The sequence below is a fragment of the Pogona vitticeps genome, chromosome 6, assembly GCF_051106095.1.
Source record: "Pogona vitticeps strain Pit_001003342236 chromosome 6, PviZW2.1, whole genome shotgun sequence".
Taxonomy (NCBI): domain Eukaryota; kingdom Metazoa; phylum Chordata; class Lepidosauria; order Squamata; family Agamidae; genus Pogona; species Pogona vitticeps.
Window position 1 is genome coordinate 72,052,702 of NC_135788.1, and position 22,148 is coordinate 72,074,849.

Sequence of the window (22,148 nt, forward strand, 5' to 3'; positions counted from 1 at the left end):
AAGTGGAAATGCAGTGTATTTAACCTGGGTCATTGGACCACCCACAGAGGCTGCAGGCGACCATAGATGAGCGGGGGAGTCTGGAGAACACCCGCACTGCAGGGGAGAACATGTAATTTTGACACTGACTCCAGTATAAGCCGAGGGGGTGCTTTTTCAGCTAAAAAAATTATGCTGAAAAACTAGGCTTATACTTGAGTATATACAGTATTTTGTGAGTGACCTTCCAGTGGGGGACAGAGGTGAAAACAAAATGGTACGGCAGAAAATATTAGCTTATTTCAGCTTAAAGCTGTTACTTTCATACCACTACAGCAGCGGTCCCCAACCATTTTAGCCCCATGGACCAGCTGGGGAAGGTGGGGCACCCGCTGTGCTCATGCGCAGGAGCACCCCTGCGCTTGGGCACATGTGCTAAGGAACAGGGACGCTTATGTGGGTGCACACTCATGCACATGCATAAAGGGTGGTGTAGCCCTCATGCAGGTGCGCACGCTCATGAGCATACCATGGTGTGGTGCTCAGGAGGCACTTGTGGGCATGCGCAAAGGGGTGGGAGCTCTCACATGGGCGCAGGCACAAATGGGCTGTGCAGGGGGAGTGCATGTGGGGTGGGGTCTGTCTCCACGGCCCGGTCTGGCTCAGGCCATGGACCAACACCGGGCTGTGGACCGAGGGTTGGGGACCTCTGCTGTACAGGGATGAGGACTTGAGTCACAGGACTCACAGTCAAGGCAGACTTAAATAGCACTGGTGACAACTCAGAATTCAGCTCACAACTCGGAACCCACCCACCCTCCCTTTTTTTCTGGGGAAAAAAACTTGTTTGTAATAAGAACTTGGGATTGGGACTCAGGATTTGGTACCAAAGAGTCAGACTCAGAACCCAGACCCAAAGATTTTCCAACATCCCTGCCTTTCTAACCAAACCTTTAAAAAGGGAATTCAGCCTTTTCTATTGGGGAAAAGTGTACAACCACTGCAAAAACTCAGAATGATAGTCTAATGAGAAGTTGGCATGATCATCTGTGGACCTCTAAGGACCGGATTCAGCTGAAGATCCCCACTCACATCCTAGAGAAACAACAAATGCCATACTTAATTTTAAACTTATGGTCCCTTCCTATGACTTATTACAAAGAACTGCAATGTAAGTTAGAAAAACTAAAGCCTTGTTTCCCAGATATTATTGAGAGGTTTTATTTGTTTATCCTAAAGCCAGGAGTGGTGACACTTTTACTGGATGACTACAGTATCAAAACACACAGAGGCTAGCTTTTGAGTCCAGCAGATTCTTCCCTAGGGTGGGCACTGCAGAGCTAAGAGAGGAGGAGAAGAAAGGAAGATTTCCCAAAGTCCTCAAGTAATCTTGGCTTGTCCCTCTCACTTAATGTGAGTTACATAATGGATGCTGCAGCTTTTAAAAATGGAGTTTGAGGGATGTGGTTTCATCACAGCTATGTAAATTTTATTGTGTTTTAATTAAAATAGCTTGAATGGAGCATTATTGTACTGTATAAGAAAAGCAGACAACACACATGGATATAACTACTGATGAATGGCAGGAAGAGTATGGCATGGAATGCCAGTTCTGTACAAACTTCAGATGTGAAGTCCATTCCAGCAATGGACATTTTGGAAGCACTGTTCAGACCACTCCTCTAAAATAATGGATTGTTGCATAGCTAGATAGGTCAACAAAACTCAAATGGCCTCTGATTATTTTCTTTCTATATATATTCACTTCAGTAAGCTGAAGAAAATGCAAGGTCCAGAGCATTTCAGTTATTAAGCAATATGCATTATTTATTTATTTAATGAGTTTAAATCCCACGTTTATCTCAAAGCTGTGTCTCAAGGTGATTATCTACTCACAATGTTATGCAGTATGACATGCAGTACTATATTTCCACTTACAGTGATAACGTCTAATGGTTATATTTGCATATATTATTTCAAATTAGCAGATACAAATTTAACGCAAAGACATCCTTCTTTTGGTAAGGAAATGGAGCAGTGGCCACCTTACCACCTCCATTTCAGTGAGGCCATATACCCTTATTAGAAAAGTAGCTAAATTTCAATGAACACTGCAAAAGAAATAGCCACCCCTTGCTCAATTACAATAGAAATATAACAAAGTTGTACCTTCTTGAGGGAGAAAACAATTTACTACTCTCAAGATCTGTCTACCCTTTCTCACTCTGATGCAGTTTGGCTGATTTGCTATGAAAAAAAAGAAAAACTGGAAACAAGGGGCCCAGTGCCATTTCATCCTAGTCCAACTGCTACACAAACTGAGTATCCTGACTTTGGGGGGGGGGGAGATAATGTAACCAAACAACAACTGTATGGACTGATACTTTGTTACAGATCAAATTGTATTTTAAATTCATACATTGCCATGTACCTATATTAAGTGTCCAATACTGACCAGAAATAATTCCTCTTCCACACAACTTTGTTTTAAAGGATATGTTTACTGGTGTTATTTTTCCATATCTATCTCTTTCCACTTTAAAAAAAGTTTAACAAATGCAAAACTAATTTTTTTAAGAATATGTAACATAGTAAAACTTTGAAAATCGAACAATTTACTGAGTTTGAATAAACATATTAAAATACTTCAAAGATTGCTGCCCCCTCACAGATTGCTGCCTTGTGGCGAAGGGGCTTGAGTAATTCAGAAAAGCTATGGGCTATGCCGTGCAGGAACACCCAAGACGGACAGGTCATAGCGAAGAGTTTGGACTAAAGGCATTCCACCTGGAACAGGAACTGGCAAGCCACTCCAGTATCTTTGCCAAGAAAACTCCATGGACAGAAACAAAAGGCTAAAAGATATGACACTGGAAGAGGAGCCTCTCAGGTTGGAAAGCGTCCAACATGTTACTGAGGAACAGCGGAGGACAAGTACGAGTAGCTCCAAAGCTAATGAAGTGGTTGGGCCAAAGCCAAAAGGACGCTCAGCTGTGGACGTGCCTGGAAGTGAAAGGAAAGTCCGATGCTGCAAAGAAGAATACTGCATAGGAACATGGAATGTAAGATCTATGAACCTTGGGAAGCTGGAGGTGGTCAAACAGGAGATGGCAAGAATAAACATCGACATCCTGGGCATCAGTGAACTAAAATGGACAGGAATGGGCGAATTCAGCTCAGACGATTATCACATCTACTATTGTGGGCAAGAATCCCGTAGAAGGAATGGAGAAGCCCTGATAGTCAACAAAAGAGTAGGAAAAGCTGTACTGGGAAACAATCTCAAAATGAGAGAATGATTTCAATACAAATCCAAGGCAGACCTTTCAACATCACAGTAATCCAAGTCTATGCACCAACCACCAATGCTGAAGAGGCTGAAATTGATCAGTTCTATGAAGACTTACAACACTTTCTAGAACTGATATCAAACAAAGATGTTCTTTCCATTACAGGGGACTGAAATGCTAAAGCAGGGGGTCAAGAGATAAAAGAAACAACAGGTAAGTTTGGCCTTGGAGTTCAAAACGAAGCAGGACAAAGGCTAATAGAGTTTTGTCAAGAGAACAAGCTGGTAATCACACTCTTTACCAACAACACAAGAGGCAACTCTACACATCGGCATCGCCAGATGGGCAATACCGAAATCAGATTGATTATATTCTCTGCAGCCAAAGATGAAGAAGCTCCATACAGTCAGCAAAAACAAGACCTGGAGCTGATTGTGGCTCTGATCATCAGTTTCTCATAGCAAAATTCAAGCTTAAACTGAAAAGAGTAGGAGAAACCACTGGGCTAGTCAGGTATAATCTAAACCACATCTCTTATGAATACACAGTGGAAGTGAAGAACAGATTTAAGGAACTCGATTTGGTGTACAGAGTGCCTGAAGAACTTTGGATAGAGGCTGGTAACATTGTAAAGGAGGCAGCAACAAAACCCATCCCAATGAAAAGGAAATGCAAGAAAGCAAAGTGGCTGTCCAACGAGGTCTTACAAATAGCAGAGAGGAGAAGGGAAACAAAATGCAAGGGAGATAGGGAAAGTTACAGAAAATTGAATGCAGACTTCCAAAGAATAGCAAGGAGAGACAAGAGGACCTTCTTAAATGTATAATGTAAAGAAATAGAGGAAATAATAGAAAAGGAAAAACCAGAGATCTGTTCAGGAAAATTGGAGATATTAGAAGAACATTTTGTGCAAAGATGAACATGATAAAGGACAAAAATGGGAGAGACCTCACAGAAGCAGAAGACATCAAGAAGAGGTGGCAAGAATACACAGAGGAATTATACCAGAAAGATTTTGATATCCTAGACAACCCAGATAATGTGGTTGCAGACCTTGAGCCAGACATCCTGGAGAGTGAAGTCAAGTGGGCCTTAGAAAGCTTGTCTAACAACAAGGCCAGTGCAGGTGATGGCATCCCAGTAGAACAATTTATAATCTTAAAAGATGACACTGTTAAGGTGCTACACTCAATATGCCAGCAAGTTTGGAAAACTCAACAGTGGCCAGAGGATTGGAAAAGATCAGTCTGCATCCCAATCCCAAAGAAGGGCAGTGCCAAAGAATGCTCCAACTATTGTACAATTGCACTCATTTCACACGCTAGCAAGGTTATGTTCAAAATCTTACAAGGCAGGCTTCAGCAGTATGTGGACCGAGAACTCCAGAAGTACAAGCTAGATTTCAAAGGGGCAGAGGAACTAGAGAACAAATTGCTAACATGTGCTGGATTATGGAGAAAGCCAGACAGTTCCAGAAGAACATCTACTTCTGTTTCATTGACTAGGCAAAACCCTTTGACTGTGTGGACCACAGCAAACTATGGCAAGTTCTTAAATAAATAGGAGTGCCTGACTATCTTATCCATCTCCTGAGAAATCTATATGTGGGACAGGAAGCAACAGTTAGAACTGGATAAGGAACAACAGATTGGTTCAAAATTGGGAAAGGAGTACGACAAGGCTGTATATTGCCTCCCTGCTTATTTAACTTATATGCAGAATGCAGCCTGCAAAATGCTGGACTGGACGAATCCCAAACCAGAATTAAGATTGCAGAAAGAAACATCAACAACCTCCAATATGCAGATGATACCACTCCGGCAGAAAGTGAGGTGGAAGTAAAGAACCTGTTAATGAGGGTGAAAGAGGAGAGTGCAAAAAATGGTCTAAGCTCAACATCAAAAACAAAAACAAAAAAGAAAACGACAATCATGGCCACTGGTCCCATCCCCTCCTGGAAAATAGAAGGGGAAGATATGGACGGAGTGACAGTTTACTTTTGTGGGCTCCATGGTCCCTGCAGAAAGTGTGAAGGCAAGAGAAGAAGGGGACGACAGAGGACAAGATGGTTGGAAAGTGTCATCAAAGCTACCAACATCAATTTGACCAAACTCCAGGAGGCAGTGCAAGACATGAGGGTCTGGCATGCTCTGGTCCATGAGGTCACGAAGAATCGGACACGACTAAACGACAAAATTAAAATACATTTAAATTCGATAATTCATCAGTTAATACTAACGTTGGTTTGAATATTTTTTATTCCAAAGCACCATACAGTAATAAAAAGCTAATGACGTCCGGGAATCTTTGAAGAAAGCTAAATTTTAGTTTGTTTAACTTCTTTTAATCACGAGGCAACGTGGCACTAACTACGAAGTTCAAGCAACTTTGTGAAAGCCGCACGGGATGAGTAATAACCGTTCCCACGCGTTGCATGAGGTTATCTGCCTATACCAGAAGAACGTACGGGTGCGCTCTGCATTTCCTGGGCAAGATTTCCCAATTGCATGCTGGGTATTGTAGTCATCGCGCCCTCGAGACCGAGAGCAGGCGAAAGGGGTATAGCTAAAGAAGTGATAATACCGCGCTCTGGGTCAGGGAAAGAGCGGGAGCGCTTTCTGATTGGTTTACAAGAAAATCACTCACTCCCTAAGCTTTGGAATAGTCAAGCCTGGCCAGTCAAGATCGATTCCGAATAATCCCCGCCCGCGGAGACTGAGGCGGAAAGACAGCAGGCAGAGGCAGAGGATGTGGCCGCCATGTTAGGGCAGGCTTTGGTGTTGCTGCCGACGCGGCGCACCAGGAAGGAGGCGGAGACCCCGGAACAGCTCCGACTTGTGGAGGAGCCGTTGGGGCTTGTTCGGCGGGGCGGGCGGCTCCCCGCGCTGCTGCGGCACTGATGCGGGTGTTCGGCGGCGCCTTGGGAGCGGATCTGAAAGGGGGCTGCTGAGAGAGCAGCGGGGCCCCCAGGAGGGTGGGGTGGCGGGTGGGGCGGCTGGCCGCCGAGGCGAGCGCAGGATGTGGCTGAGCCCGGCTCCCGCCGTGTCGGTGTCGCTTCCTGCCAGTCCCGCTGTCTCTGAGGGGAAGGGGCTCCCCCGAGGCTGAAGCCCTCCATTTCGTCTCCCTCCCTCCCCTCACTCCACTCCTCTCCTTCCCCCTCCCCCTCCCCCTCTTTTTGCCTCCCTTTAACTCCCGGGTTCAAGACTCCTCAGCCCGGCCAGACTCTGTGCCCCACCGAAGGAGGCAGGAGGAGGAGGGGAAAAGACTTCTTCCTCCCCCCCCCCGTTTCCCCCTCTGCTGCCAGTCTTCCTTCCTTCCTTCCTTCTCGGGACCGCTAGCAGAAGATGGCGTGGGTGCTGAAGATGGACGAAGTGATCGACTCCGGGCTGGCCCATGATTTTGAAGCTAGTCTCTCCGGCATCGGACAAGAATTGGGCGCTGGCGCCTATAGCATGAGGTGGGCGCCGCACGTTGTGGGTTCTCAGGGGGAAAATGGAGGAAGGCGGGATGGCAGGTTCGTCGCTCACAGCTTCACTCCGGCCATATGCTGGGAAAACGGTGCTAGGCCACGCGGTGGTGGTAGTGAGGTTTCTGCACCTTGGGCAACCCCTTACTTGGTTCCCTCGAAGAGGGGCCCTTGGTTGTCAGCAAGAGCCTTGGGTGTCGTTAGCCTCCTTTAGTCATCTCTCCAAGGCTTTGTCCCAGTTCTGATTGCCCTCCTTTACTGAGTGCAATGGAAGTAGATGGGTTTTTCTTCTGATGTATTTGCAGAACCAGTCACAGCGAGCATTTTCAGGAGGATAACTGGCCATGTGTACACAGGTGCAGCACAGTAGTGCACTTTCTGGTTTCAGACCATGTTGATCTCTTGCCTGGTCGTGTAGCGAGGAGGACTTATCTTCCGTGTTCAAGTGGGTGGAGGAGTGCAGTTGGAGGAAACTCCGTATCAGTCTTTCTTAGCGACTGCTGTCCATATTCCAGTTTTGAAAGATCCAGAAATACATAATGCTCTTTGCCAGGTGCTCAGATTTTACTTTATTTAAAACAAAGAAGGGGGTGTCATACAGGATTTATGACTTTGTTTTTACCTGTTCATATATGTGATTCGATTATAAGGGTCTGTCATCTTTTTTAATGTATGGTATGTTCTGTATGAATATAATGTGTGTGTTTATTATGGTTAAATGGAAGAACTGTGAAGTAAGTTTGTGAATTTGTTTGCGTATCTGGGGGACATTGTTCAACCACAGTGTTGTGACGGATTGAAGTAAAGACCTCTAAAACTGTGTGTCAGCTAGCAATGCTGTTATAGTTGGGGCCTGGTAATATGTCCCTTTAGTATCAGAAGAAGGGGGAAATGGAGAGAGAGTTGGGAATGAGGTATGAGTGGTAGTCTACTATAAATTCCTTGCTGATGTGTGTTATTTTTGAGTGAAGAGACATTAGAAGAACCAATAATATTAGGAAAAATGGAAGTAGGAGAATATGGCCAACCATGAGATGAGTAGAGTGAGTAAAGGAAGCCGCAGCCTAGTTTGCAAGACCTGAAGAAAGTTGTTTATGATAGGACCTCTTGAAGAGCATTAATTCATGCAGTTGCCATTATGAGTTAGAAGTGGTTTGACAGCATGTAATATGTACCAAATGTGCTTAAGTTGGTCTTCAGTTAACTTTTGAATTGTCACCAACTCTTCCTCATTTCCATTCAAGAAGGGTTAGGATCTCCCTGATGATGTCTGGTTCACCTTCAGAGTCACTCTGAATTAGCAGGTGGTTTTACTGCTTTTGAAACACAACATGCTCAAGGAAGAGTCCCTGCTTTTGTCACTTTGAGCTGGGGGAGTGTACTGTATGCATCAGAATGAGAATGCTCACTGCTAGTGAGTATAATTGTAGTACTGTTAGTATACTGCACATGCTTTCTTTTGAAATCATGACTATATTTGGTGTATCATGGAAATTATTGCCATAAAGTACAGTATAATTTCATATTAGTCCTCGTTATAAGTCTCACAGTGGGCCAAGTATAGCAAGGCAAGTATATGTTTATTTCTGCAACTTGATTAAACTAGCCACAACTTTCTAAGGAGATTAAGACACTCGCACAAAGTAAAGAAATAAGTTTCTGTGAATGTACCCAGAAGCTACTTTGATGTTGCTGTTTTTGCTAATATCTATGTTTCTTCCATTAATTATCTTATAGTAAAAAATACAGAGTGGGGTCTAGCCACATAGTGGCCAAAATTCTATTGCTGGTGTAAAGTAAATAGGGTACTGTTAGTGGTGAATTGCTGCAAATCTCGAAATCAGTGTAGACATTGTTGTGTTCCAGGGTTTGCAATTCAGCACACAGCAAACAATGAGTACACTGACTTTGTCACTTGGAGTAGTATGAGTTACACTGGCAGTAGGATTTTGGTCATTGGCTTTTGTTTATCAAAGCCTTTTGTACTAATTTAAAATGTTTAGGTAACATTTTTGTCAGTTCTGAGTATAATGAAAGATACATGCATCATATAATAGAATGCAGGTTTGAGAGGGAAGAATGGAAGCTAAAGTTTAGAACTTTGAAATCTTGTCCTGAAACTTGTTGCATTAGCAAATGCTTAGGATATGGCCTGGCTCAATGTATCACACAACATGTAGATGCTGTTGTTAATATGATTGCTTAGTTAGGTCCAGAAATAATTGGACACTGACACAAGTTTTATTACTTTGTCTGTTTGCCAAAATAAATTCAGGTTATAGTGAAATAACAAATATGGACTTGAAGTGCAGTGTCTCAGCTTTAATTTGAGGGTATTCACATCGAAATTGGAGGAAGGGTTTAGGAATTACAACTTTTTAATATGTAGCCCACTCTTTTTCAAGAGACCAGAAGTAATTGGACAGTTGACTCAAAAGCTGTTTCATGAACAAGTGTGGGCTATTCCTTTATTTCATCATCAGTTAAACAGGTAGAAGGTCTGGGGTTGATTCCAGGTGTGGCATTTGCATTTGGAAGCTGTTGCTGTGAATCCACAAGATGTGTTCAAAGGTGCTCTGAATGCAAGTGAAACAGGCCTTCCTTAGGCTGAAAAGAAAAGAAATCCATCAGATAGCAGAAACATTAAGAGTGGCCAAATCAACATCTTGGTACATTCTGAGAAAAAAAGAATGCACTAGTGAGCTCTGCAACACAAAAAGACCTGGATGTCTACAGTGGTGGATGATCATAGGATCTTTCCCATGGTAAAGAAAAAAACCCTTCATGATATCCAACCAAGTGATGGACACTGTCCAGAAGGTAGGCATACAATTATCCAAGTCTACATGAACAGAAGACTTAAAGAGAGCAAATACAGAGGATTCACCCAAAGGTGCAAACCATTCATAAGCCTCAAAAATGGAAAGGCCAGATTAGACTTTGCCAAAAAATATATTTAAAACCCAGCCCAGTTCTGGAACAGTATTCTTTGGACAGATGAAACTAAAATCATCCTGTACCAGAATGATGGTAAGAAGAAAGTATGGAGAATACTTGGAATGGCTCATGATCTGAACATACCATGTAATCTGTAAAACACAGTGGAGGCAGTATGATGGCATGGGCATGTGACAGAAGCAGCCGAATGAATTCTGAAGTGTATAGGGATACAGTGGTGCCTCACTTAACGATTGTCCCGCATTATGATGAATCCGCTTTATGACAGTCTTTTTGTGATCGCAGAACGATGGTCTAAATGGGGGAATTTCACTTAGCGACGATCGGTTCCCTGCTTCGGGAACCAATTTTTGCTTTACGACTATCAAAAACAGCTGATTGTTGGGTTTTCAAAATGGCCGTTGGGTGCTTAAAATGGCTCCCCACTGTGCTTAGGGTCGGATTCCTCGCTATTCAGGCATCAAAAATGGCCACCGTATGGAGGATCTTTGCTGGACGGTGAGTTTTTACCCCATTGGAACGCATTGAACGGGTTTCAGTGCGTTTCAATGGGGTATTTAATTTCCCTTTATGATGTTTTCACTTAACGGCAATTTTCCTGGAACAGATTATCGTTGCTAAGTGAGGCACCACTGTATATTGTCTGCTCAGATTCAGCCAAGTTCAGCAAAGTTGATTGGACAGTGCTTCACTTTGCAGATGGACAGTGACCCAAAACATACTGCAAAAGCAACCCAGGAGTTTAAGTCAAAGAAGTGGAATATTCTGCAATGGCCAAATCAGTCACCTGACCTCAGCTTGATCGAACCTGCATTTCACTTGCTGAAGACAAAACTTATGGCAGAAAGCCCCACAAACAAAGAACAACTGAAGACAGCTGCAGCAAAGGCCTGGCAAAGCATCACAAAGGAAGAACTCCAGTGTTTGTCGATGTCTATGTGTTCCAGACTTCAAGCAATCATTGCCTGAAAAGAATTCTAAATAAATAAATAAAGTATTAAAATGAACATTTTATTTCCAATTGTGTTAATTTGTCCAATTACATTTGTGTTCCTGAAAGAAGCGGTCTGTGTATGAAAATGGTTGCAATTCCTAAAAGTTTCATACGCTATTTTTGTTCAACCCCTTGAATTAACGTTTGCATTTAATTGCATCTTGGTTGTTTCATTTCAAATCCATTGTGGTGGCATAGAGTCAGAACTATGAAAATTGTGTCAGTGCCCAATTATTTCTGGACCTCACTATATTTATTTATTTATTTATTTATTTATTGGACTTATATACCGCCCCATAGCGCTACAAGCACTCTCCGGGCGGTTTACAATTTTTTAATTATACAGGCTACACATTGCCCCCCCCCAGCAAGCTGGGTACTCATTTTACCGACCTCGGAAGGATGGAAGGCTGAGTCAACCTTGAGCCGGCTACCTGTGTATGTTGAGCATCAAGTTATTTACAAGAGAAAATATGCCTTAAGGCACTGTACAGTGCTTATTAATATTTGAAGGTGGCATACTGAATAGATTACAACAACTGTCTAAAACACACACACATAGAAGAGCTTGGATTTGTTTATTGTTTTACAAATGTGTATTGTGTCTTTCATATAACCTTCAAGGCAGCTAAGAAAAATAACAGTCGAAAAATGAGACTTGACCCCACCCAATAAATGATGTAAAATGCATCTAAATGAGCATAAACTAACAGCCAGTTTGTGAAAGGTCTATCAGATTCCATTTATTTTAGATCAACCAGTTTCAGCCTTATGAGTCTGCCCGTACTCTAAGATCAGTCTTGAGACCCTGTTGTTATGCCTATTTGTGAAAACACCTAGCATTGGAGTTACATCTGTGGGACTCTGTTGCAATAAAAATGTGCAAGGTCCTACTGTAGGATTTTAAACAGGTCCTTGACATCCATTTTTAAACTAGACATGACTATTTGTTATGCCTAAACCTGGATGAAGTGAATTTTGTCTGAATTAGGGTTTAGGAAAAATTTAGGGTTTAGAATTTCACACAGATTTGTGATCCTAGCTAATTTCCCCAAACCATAGTTAAAGTTACAGTAAAAATAATTTGTGTGCTCAGATATTTAAAAACAATTAAATAAAAGCAGAAATAAACCCTTCAGCTGTGTCTACAGATGTATTAGAGGATTGTTCATCATAGTTTTAATGTGTATAAATCAGACTGATGCAGAAATACATGAAATTTTCCTGAGGAATTTTGTTGCTAGTTCGTTCTCTTATAACAGGTGAAAAATTCTGTACAGTTATGTCCTCCTCTTGAAATTTCTTTGTATTCTATTCTGTCCTTCATCCTAAAAAAGTAAGAATGAAATTGGTTCATTTTCAGTTAGCTTTTTGCCCCAGCTGGCAAGCTGCTGATTTTCTGTGCCAGTGGAAGTGGCACTGAAACATCCTTAGGGAACTTTGACGGAGATCTTTCCTTATTGCTCTGCAGCTGTATGTCCAAGTTGCTTAGCTGTGCCCTGATCTGAACCTCCTTAAGGCTAGGGTTTGGGAGTGCTTGCTGTGGATTTGTCTGGGCATTTGTGGACTCCAGAGAATGGTCATTGCGTCTGTCAGTACAAAGTCTTCCTTCTCATGTAGTCTTCTAGCAATGACTGCTATCGTTCTCCATGTATTTTTGCTCCAAGCCAAGAAAGGGGACTGTACATCTTATCCAAGGCAATGGGCAAATCCTCAGGAAATGAGGTCTGTGTCAGGCTTGCTTTGTAATGCTTTCATGATCCCAAAAAGATACTACTCAAGCCAGAACACTTAAGAAATGAACTATGTTTCTTATCCCTTCCCAAACACAATGCATGGTGATTTTTTTGACTGAACAGTGGATTAGGATTAGAGATGGGGGTATTTGTATACGAATATGAATATCCCCCACAGGTGGAAATAATGAGGGTCTGGCCCCATGGGTGCAACCTGGCAGAGAGACTTGTAATCCCGCCTCCTGCCAGGAGTGGCTAATCCATTGCGGACAATGGTGCAATAGGAAGGCTCCACTGAGTTCGCGTCAGCGGCGAAATGGTGAGTGGACCCTCGTCATTTCCACCTGTGGGGGGGTGTTCGTATACGAATATGAATACCCCCATCTCTAATCAGGATGTGTGAAACTTACTGTAGAAATCTTCCTCATTTCATTAAAGTTTAAAATTATTATGTGGTCATAGACCCGATTATATAAAGATAAATACATAGAATAAATTCATAAAACAGTATAAAATCTTGCTATAGCGTTTTGCGAATTCTCATAGGTGAAAATAAAAATTTAGCCAACTAACTGTGTTATTTGATTCTCTCCAGAGGATCTCTCATTTTCTTAAATTGTTTTCATCAAGGAAGCTCTACTGAGGTAGAACAGTCTATTTTTCTTTGAAATCCACTTTGGACTAAATTTAAAAAAAAATTAAAATGTGCATGTAAATTGATTTCTGATTTTGACAGGTGATCCTGAATATAATTTAACCATTTAAAAAGTCCTGTTACCACATTCCTTCAGCCAGTTCCTGCCGCCTTTCTTCTGAGTTATTTATATTATCTTTTCATTAGTAGTGGGATGTATGTATATCTGATAAACCTGTATTTATAATGACAGGAGATTTGCACATACCTGAACTTTCCAAAGTCAAGTATATGATTAGACTGCTTAGGTATTAGATCAGGCTTGTCCAACCTGCAGCCCGTGGGCCTCGTGTGGCCCACTGCAATTTTTTATTTTTAAAGAAATTCCAAAGTTTCAAGTTACACTGCCGGTGCTTGCGGCCGGAATGCAGCCGGGGCATGTCACAACGGGGGGGGGGGGGGAGAGGGAAGGAAGGAAGGAGAGGGAGGGGAGGGGGGATGTGTGAATGCATTGCGCTGTCCCCCGTCAATAGGTGGACCCCCTCCCGTCCCCATAAAGCCACCGGAGTCGAAGCTGGCAGCCTCTGTTGTCTGAGATCGTAGCTACCAGTAAGCGCGCTTGGAGCGGGGCTTCAGAGGACGGCTAGGGCTGCCCCCCATGCGGCCCAAACCAAATTTATGTGTGGCCCAAACCAAATTTTCATCTTCTAATGTGGCCCAGGGAAGGTGAAAGGTTGGACACCCTGTATTAGATGATAGATGGTTGGGTAGACTGTTCCTGTTCAAATATTTCTTCCCAGTAAAAGCTGAAACTCTGTGGTACATTCATATCTAAAATTTAAAGTGGGTTCTCTAATATGGTACATGCTAAAGTATTGGTTCTTGAACTAGAGGTGAAAGGGGCATAAAGAATTCTTGGCAGTAGGCTTGAAACTAATATGTAGCAGTATTAGTCACATTAAATTTGTTTTGTTTCTGCTAATTTTTTCCTAAAGTAAGCAACTTTGTTAATATTTTCGTTACACTATTTGTGCTTATTTTAAATTTTTAGCCTAATATTTGTGTTTATATTAAATTTTAAATTATGAGTTGAAGCCTCTTTAAAGTGAGTTAGATGATGGTAAAGGAGAGGTAGGAAAGCATGAAAATTTATCAGAAATCAAAGAGTGGGATTTTATGTCAGAAAGTTTAGGAATTGCTGCTTTAAAAATGCTGTATCAGCTTCACCTGTGTGTAAGTATACTGTCAAACAGTTGAATGTGAGAAGCCTCCAGACAAGTATTTTTACCTGATTGCCCCTTATTTAATCAATGAGCTGTGGAAAGAAGAAATTGTTCCATGTCAGCAACTTCCACTGTTTAGTGTTCAGAATGCCCTGTGGCACACAGGTATCTCTGTGTAGATAGAGCAGTAGAGGTGAAAAGCCCTTTGCACCACACTAGGTACAAAAAATGCTAGCAAAACTTACCGTGTTTGAGCTCAGTTACAAACTTTGGGACATTGTAATGCTCACTAGTTTTAATTTGAAAGCATTAATAATTTTTTTCAATAAAATTTTGCTTTATGGTCTTCCCACTGAGAGGATGAAAGAATTGTTCTGCTGAGCTTTTTGAAAAAGTGAAAATCACACCAAAATATCTGTTACAATTTCAGGGTGGGGGAATCAAATGTTACATAGTAATTGAATACTTTGTGTTTGTAGTTCCAAAATCATACTTTACAGCTTGTGGCTAAATCTGTCTGCCTGTACTGGGTCTTCACAATAACCTGCCAGAACATTCTGAAAACCACAGATGATACATATTGGAAGGTGACTTAGGTGACGTGGCTCTGTTCCGGTTAAGATTTTGACAAGAGTAGTTAGTACCTTGGGTTTCATTTGGATGTGTGAATTGCTAGCTAATCTATTAGCATGTGTTGGCTTGCACTGCTAGGAGGTTGAAGACTTCTCTATTCTATGTAAATAGTGTACTGTATTTATTTCTTGTTCAACTGATCCAAGGCAATTTTATGTTAACTTTGTTGGAGACATTTTTTTTTCAGCTACAAGATAATGGGCTGAAAATGCTGTTTCATTAAGGCTCCAATATTGAACTATTACATGAATGTTGATGGACAATCCACTTGTTCTGTTAAAATGAAGTTACTGTATCAAACATTTAAAGTTTCATTGTAGAACAGAGATCTGAAGGCTGTGGAGGGTGGAATATGGGGAAGTATCATCCAGACTTCTAAGAACTTTTTAAAAAATCTAATTCGAAAACCGGAGAGTACTAACTAATACTCATAAAATATTATACAGTATTGGAAAGAGTAAAATGCTCTTTTACTCGAGATGAGTAGTATGTATATTTTACATAAGGCAATCTAAAGAATGGGAAAAGTGATTCATGTGTATACTGTAGATTACAGAGACAGAATAGATTATTGGACAAGATTTTTTTTGGCTAGCACCTCCCATTACTGTTACATAACCACCAATGAAGGATGATGAGATTTGCAGTCCAGCTTAAATAAGTCCCATTGATTCAGTGAGCCACCTATAGTTGGGGCTAAATTGGATTTGGTATATGTATTTTAGATTGTAAATGTGGTGAAATATATTAAGGATTCATAATGAAATATTACATATGTTTCTCCCCTGCCCCATAAATGTTTGAGTTTTGTTTATTAATTAATTCATTCATTTAAAATATTTTTAACCCGCCTTTCTTCTTAAAAAGGACCCAGGTCTGCTTACATAACAAAAAAGACACTATTTAAAAGCTAAAAACAATAAGTATACAAATATTTAAAAAGAAGTAAAGTATTATAGTAAAAATGGTAAATACAGTGGTGCCTTGACTTAAAAACTTAATCCGTTCCAAAATATGGTCATAACTTGAAATGGTCATAAGTCGAAGCGCCATTTCCCATAGGAATGCATTGAAACACAATCCATTCCAGCCGGGGGGGAAATCACTGACTGGCCCCCCAAACACTGCAAGACCCATTGGAAACGCGATTAATCCTTTACGGCCAAAGGGGGGAAAAAACCAAAAAGCAAACAAACTGTTGCAAGACCCATCGGAAATGCAACCCCCTCCCCAAATACACCCACTCAAAAAGCAAAACAAACGCTGCAAGACCCATCGGAAATGCAAAAAAACAACAACACAAAAAGCAAACAAACCCTGTAAGATCCATCTGAAACGCAACCCCCCCAAATAACAAAGACTGCAAGACCCATCACAGCACAGAAACATAACACCCTCCAACCCAAAACCACGCTGCAAAACCCACCCAGAATAGGCAGTTTTAAAAAAAGCAGAAAGCAGCACCTTACCATGCAGTCCGAAGCCTCCTCCGAACGCACACACTCTTAACTTCTGGGGCGAAAGAGCTACAAGGAAGCAGCCTCTTTGCCAGCAGTGGTTAGTAGTTTGAATTGCCCGCCTTTTTCCCTGCCTTTTTTCCAAGGTGACTCAAAGCTCTGGTCACAAGTCGAAGCAAAATTTTGTGGCCGGAGCTGGTCGTAACTCAAATTGGTCATGAATCGGGACATTCGTAAGTCAAGGCACCACTGTAAAATCAATTCTAAAACACATTTAAAACAACAGCACAATAATTCATTTAAAAACCACTTTCAGACCATCAGTCATAAAGTGTCTGCCTGAAGAAAAAAGTCTTTGCCTGCTTGCGAAAGGACAACAAAGATGGGACCAGCCTTTTTGAAAAGACTTTTCCTATGTTGCACCAGACTTTCCAGAAATTTTACATCTTTGATCTGTATAGCTTTTGAATTTAGTAGGTGATCTACCTGAAGAGTTCTTTTTTTCTTAGATTATTATACCGAACACTCTTTGTTTCTTTTGAAAACTGGTGTCATGTGGTAACGAGCAGTAACCGCATAGTGAGCAGCCACCAACTAGACACAAATGGAAGATTTACAAGGGTGCAAAGAAAATTTCTAGAGATTTTGTGGCAGATGGCATTTCACCATGTGTCCGGCTCTTAAACCCTTGTTTAATAGAAATTGAGTCATCTTGTTTCAACAGGTTCTGTTTTGAAGCTGTGTTATGCAGTCTGTGCAGAACTCCTAAGATATACTGGCTGAAATCCTGTTGTCAGAAGTTATAGTGCAGGACAGCAGGGGGTCTTTAATTTCTGAAAATCACCACTGTACTTTAGGAAATTAATCCCAAGTGAGCCTCAGGACCTTTAGGGAAGGGGGGGAGGGAATCAGAAACTTTCAGTTCTGAAAACGTTCTGTGGCTGACAGCATCCCCAGCCTTGGAGGATGTAAGCTGTGCAACAGGATTTCACCCGTCATAGTTCTTCAGCTTAAAGCAGGGTGCAGAATATTTAGCTTTTTTGGACAATCAAAAACTACTACTAGTTTGTCTTAGTGTAGTACTAAGACTCAGGAGGTTTAGGTTTGAATCTTTGTGAAGCCATGGAAACTTATTGGGGGAATGGAACTGGTAAAACCACTCCTTAAATATCTCACCTTGAGAGCCATATTAGGATCGCTATTAGTCAGTAGCATCTTGATGGTACATAACAAGATGTGTGTGTGTGTCTGTGTATATGTGTATGTGTGCGCGCGCGCACGTGCGTGTGCATATATATATATATGCAGAATTTAACACTATTGGAGACAGGGCCTTGTTGTGGCAGTCATATATATTCCTGCTTTTCCCCCTCTGGAGAAAGTCAGCATTTCCCTTCTTCCTCTTTTTAGTGGTGCTTCATAATACATTTAGTACCATCAGAATTTGTATAATTGATTTTTCAGCCCCCTCTTAGACTTTTGCTGATATAGTTCATCTGTTTTGTACCATATGCAGTGTTGTTTAATTTATTTTTTGTGTTATGAGCTGCCATTGGGGGGGGGGATCTTACAATGGGATGAAACTCTCTTCAGATAAATAGCACTGGGGTTACCATGTAATTTAGAAAGAGCAAAGAGGAAGTTGCTTCAGGTTGTTAGTTTCCCAGTAATAGAACTTCCCGTGGTCCCATAATTTTTCCAGTTGGTAGCCTTCTTGTTCATAATGTAAAACTGAATTAGGGCTTCTGAAATCTAACAGTGTTTTCTCCATCCCCTAGTGATGTTCTGGCACTTCCCATTTTCAAGCAAGAAGATTCTAGCCTTCCACCTGACAGTGACACAAAAAATCCACCCTTTCAATATGTTATGTGTGCTGCAACATCTCCAGCAGTCAAATTGCATGATGAAACCCTCACTTACCTAAATCAAGGTTAGAAATTTTTCTGTAAATAATCTGTTTTGTATTGTTTTGATGTTTTAATAAATACAGAATGCCATAATCAAATAACAGTATGTTCAAATTGCTTGTTTAGAAAAGGATAATTATAAAACCACTTCTTTTGTGACCTGGTATCCTAGCACGTGTAGAGAAAAAGCAAGGAAATGGTTGGAACATATGCCAGGTTAGATTGATTGTGCAACATTGAATAAAAACATTTTGTTTAATAGGAAAAATGGACTTTTGTCTAGAAGTGGGAAATAAATGGGCCATGATCAGTCCTTGGTTAATTCTTGATATCAGACAGAATCGTGTTGTGTTAGTGTTTTTTTTTCTCCCTAAAGAAAGAACTAAAATTTAAATTCCAGCCATACATATGTAACAATTTTAGTCAAGGTTAATAATTGTTTCACATTGACACATCCATTCATTTAATCTGATTTAACAGGGAATATTAGGACAATGGACTGTATTTAGTAGTCTTTTAGGTGAATATAAAAATATACACCAGATTCTAATTTTTCTTCTCTGGATATTGGACCAGAGACCAAAGACGAACAAGAATAAAAAAAAATTAAGAATAGTCAGTGGAACCTGATAAGTCAGTGCAAAAGTTTCATTGATTCCATGGGTGTGTTCCAGTTGGGGCTAATAATTAGATTCTGTCCAAGTTGTTAGCTATATTGTACAAGTGGGGAAGGCAGCCATGAAGGGTTCAGGGCACTTTCACATTGACTTCATACTTCAGAGGGCTGCATCTATACATTTTTTTAAGGAAATTGGTGTTTGAGGTCTCTGATATCCCCAGGAGAGCTGAAATAGCCCTTTAAAGTATGCAATTGTGCCCCCGTCTGGAGACTTCTTTAGCCAGTTTTTTTTATTCCAGTTTTTTTAAAAAAGCTGGAACACAAGAGTATTATCAGATCACATCCTGCTTACCACTGGTTTACATAGCAATTGGCCTTATTAAAGCAGAAAAATGAATCAGGTGATCAAAGATAGAGACCAGCATCTTTTTATAAAGCACCTGTATAATTGACTCCTGTCGCAAGCACATAGGAATGTTAAGAAAAAAAGCAATTTCCTCACCTTTTTAAATACAGATTGTGGTAGATTGCTATTTAGGTACATTCATGTTGTTTAGTTGTGTCCAACTCCTTGTGACTCCATGGACCAGAGCACGCCAGGCCCTCCTGTCTTCCACTGCCTCCCGGTGTTTGGTCAAATTCATGTTGGTAGCTTTGTTGACACATTCCAACCATCTTGTCCTCTGTCATCCCCTTTTCCTCTTGCCTTCACCTTTCCCAGCATCAGGGTCTTTTCTGGGGAGCCTCCTTTTCTCATGAGGTGGCCAAAGTACTGGAGCTTCAGCTTCAGGATTTGTCTTTCCAGTGAGCACTCAGGGTTGATTTCCTTCAAAATTGATAGGTTTGTTCTCCTTTCAGTCCAGGGGACTCTCAAGAGTCTCCTCCAGCACCACAATTCAAAAGCATCAATTCTTTGGCGGTCAGCCTTCTTTATGGTCCAACTCCCACTTCCATACATTGCTACTGGAAAAACCATAGCTTTGACTATGTGGACCTTTGTTGTCTCTACTTTTTAAGATGCTGTCTAGGTTTGTCATCGCTTTCCTCCCAAGAAGCAAGCGTCTTTTAATTTCATGGCTGCTGTCACCATCTGCAGTGATGATAGAGTCCAAGAAAGTAAAATCTGTTACTGCTTCCATATCTTCCCCTTCTATTTGCCAGGAAGTGATGGGACCAGTGGCCATGATCTTAGGTTTTTTGGTTGTTATTTTATTTTATTTTGAGTTTCAGACCATTTTTTTGCACTCTCCTCTTTCACCCTCATTAAGAGGTTCTTTAATTCCTCCTCACTTTCTGCCATCAGAGTGGTATCATCTGCATATCTGAGGTTGTTGATATTTCTTCCGGAAATCTTAATTCCGGCTTGGGATTCATCCAGTCCAACCTTTCACATGATGTATTCTGCATATAAGTTAAATAAGCTGGGGAACAATATACAGCTTTGTCGTACTCCTTCCCCAATTTTGAATCAGTCTGTTGTTCCTTAGCCAGTTCTAACTGTTGTTTCCTGTCCCACATATAGATTTCTCAGGAGATGGATAAGGTGGTTCAGGCACTCCCATTTCTTTAAGAACTTGCCATAGTTTGCTGTGCTTGAGACAGTCAAAGGCTTTTGCATAGTCAATGAAACAGAAGTAGATGTTTTTCCGGAACTGTCTGGTTTTCTCAATAATCTGGCACATGTTAGCAATTTGGTCTCTAGTTCCTCTGCTCCTTTGAAATCCAGTTTGTACTTCTGGAGTTCTTGGTCCACATACTGCTGAAGCCTGCCTTGTAAGATTTTGAGCATAACCTTGCTAACGTGTGAAATGAGTGCAATTGTACGGTAGTTGGAGCATTCTTTGGCAATATCCTTCTTTGGGATTGGGATGTAGACTGATCTTTTCTAATCCTCTGGCCACTGCTGAGTTTTCAAAACTTGCTGGCATATTGAGTGTAGCACCTTAACAGTGTCATCTTTGAAGATTTTTAATAGTTTGACTGGAATGCCATCACTTCCACTGGCCTTGTTGTTGGCCATGCTTTCTAAGGCCCACTTGACTTCACTCTCCAGGATATCTGGCTCCAGGTCAGCAACCACACTATCTGGGTTGCCCAGGACATCCAGATCTTTCTGTTATAATTCCTCTGTGTATTCTTACCACCTCTTCTTGATGGCGTCTGCTTCTGTAAGGTCTCTACCATTTTTATCCTTTATCATGTCCATCTTTGCACAAAATGTTCCTTTAATATCTCCAATTTTCTTGAATAGATCTCTGGTTTTTCCTTTTCTATTATTTTTCTCTATTTCTTTGCAGTGTTCTTTTAAGAAGGCCCTCTTGTCTCTCCTTGCTATTCTTTTGAAATCCGCATTCCATTTTCTGTAACTTTCCCTATCTCCCTTGCATTTTATTTCCCTTCTCTTCTCTACTATTTGTAAGGCCTCATTGGACAGCCACTTTGCTTTCTTGCATTTCCTTTGGGATGGTTTTTGTTGCTGTCTCCTGTACAATGTTACGAGCCTCCATCCATAGTTCTTCACAAACTTTGTCCACCAAATTGTGTTCCTTAAATCTGTTCTTCACTTCCACTGTGTATTCATAAGGGATTTGGTTTGGATTATACCTTTACTAGCCCAGTGGTTTTTCCTACTTTCTTCAGTTTAAGCTTGAATTTTGCTATAAGAAGCTGATGATCAGAGTCACAATCAGGTCCAGGTCTTGTTTTTGCTGACTGTATAGAGCTTCTCCATCTTTGGCTGCAGAGAACATAATCAATCTGATTTCGGTATTGCTCATCTAGTGATGTCCATGTGTAGAGTCGCCTTTTGTGTTGTTGTAAAAGAGTGTTCATTTTGAACTCCAAGGCCAAACTTACCTGTTGTTCCTTTTATCTCTTGACTCCCTACTTTAGCACTCCCTACTTTAGCAGTGGATTACTGTGATGTTGAAAGGTCTGCCTTGGATTCGTATTGAAATCATTCTCTCATTTTTGAGATTGTATCTCAGTACAGCTTTTCCCACTCTTTTGTTGACTATGAGGGCTCCTCCATTTCTTCTGTGGGATTCTTGCCCACAATAGTAGATATGATAATCGTCTGAATTGAATTCATCCATTCCCGTCCATATTAGTTCACTGACGCCCAGGATGTCAATGTTTATTCTTGCCATCTCCTGTTTGACCACATCCAGCTTACCAAGGTTCATAGATCTCATATTCCAGATTCCTATGCAGTAGGAATTTCCTTTCACTTCCAGGTGCGTCTGCAGCTGA

The 22,148-nt window shown here is 41.2% G+C and overlaps 1 protein-coding gene across 11 annotated transcripts in view; it reads left to right on the plus strand.

Moving 5' to 3' along the window:
- Nucleotides 1-840: 840 nt before the first annotated feature.
- The window catches only part of UBP1 (upstream binding protein 1), a 71,050-nt gene continuing 49,742 nt past the window's right edge, over nucleotides 841-22,148 (plus strand). For all 11 annotated transcript variants that reach the window (XR_013537410.1, XR_013537411.1, XR_013537412.1 and 8 more), the window contains exons 1-2: nucleotides 841-6,726; nucleotides 18,149-18,300. Coding sequence is in view for 8 of the 11 variants with exons in the window: in XM_020802068.3 (XP_020657727.1) it covers nucleotides 6,614-6,726; nucleotides 18,149-18,300 (265 nt within the window). In the remaining 3 variants the exon portion in view is untranslated. The remainder of the gene's footprint in view (nucleotides 6,727-18,148; nucleotides 18,301-22,148) is intronic.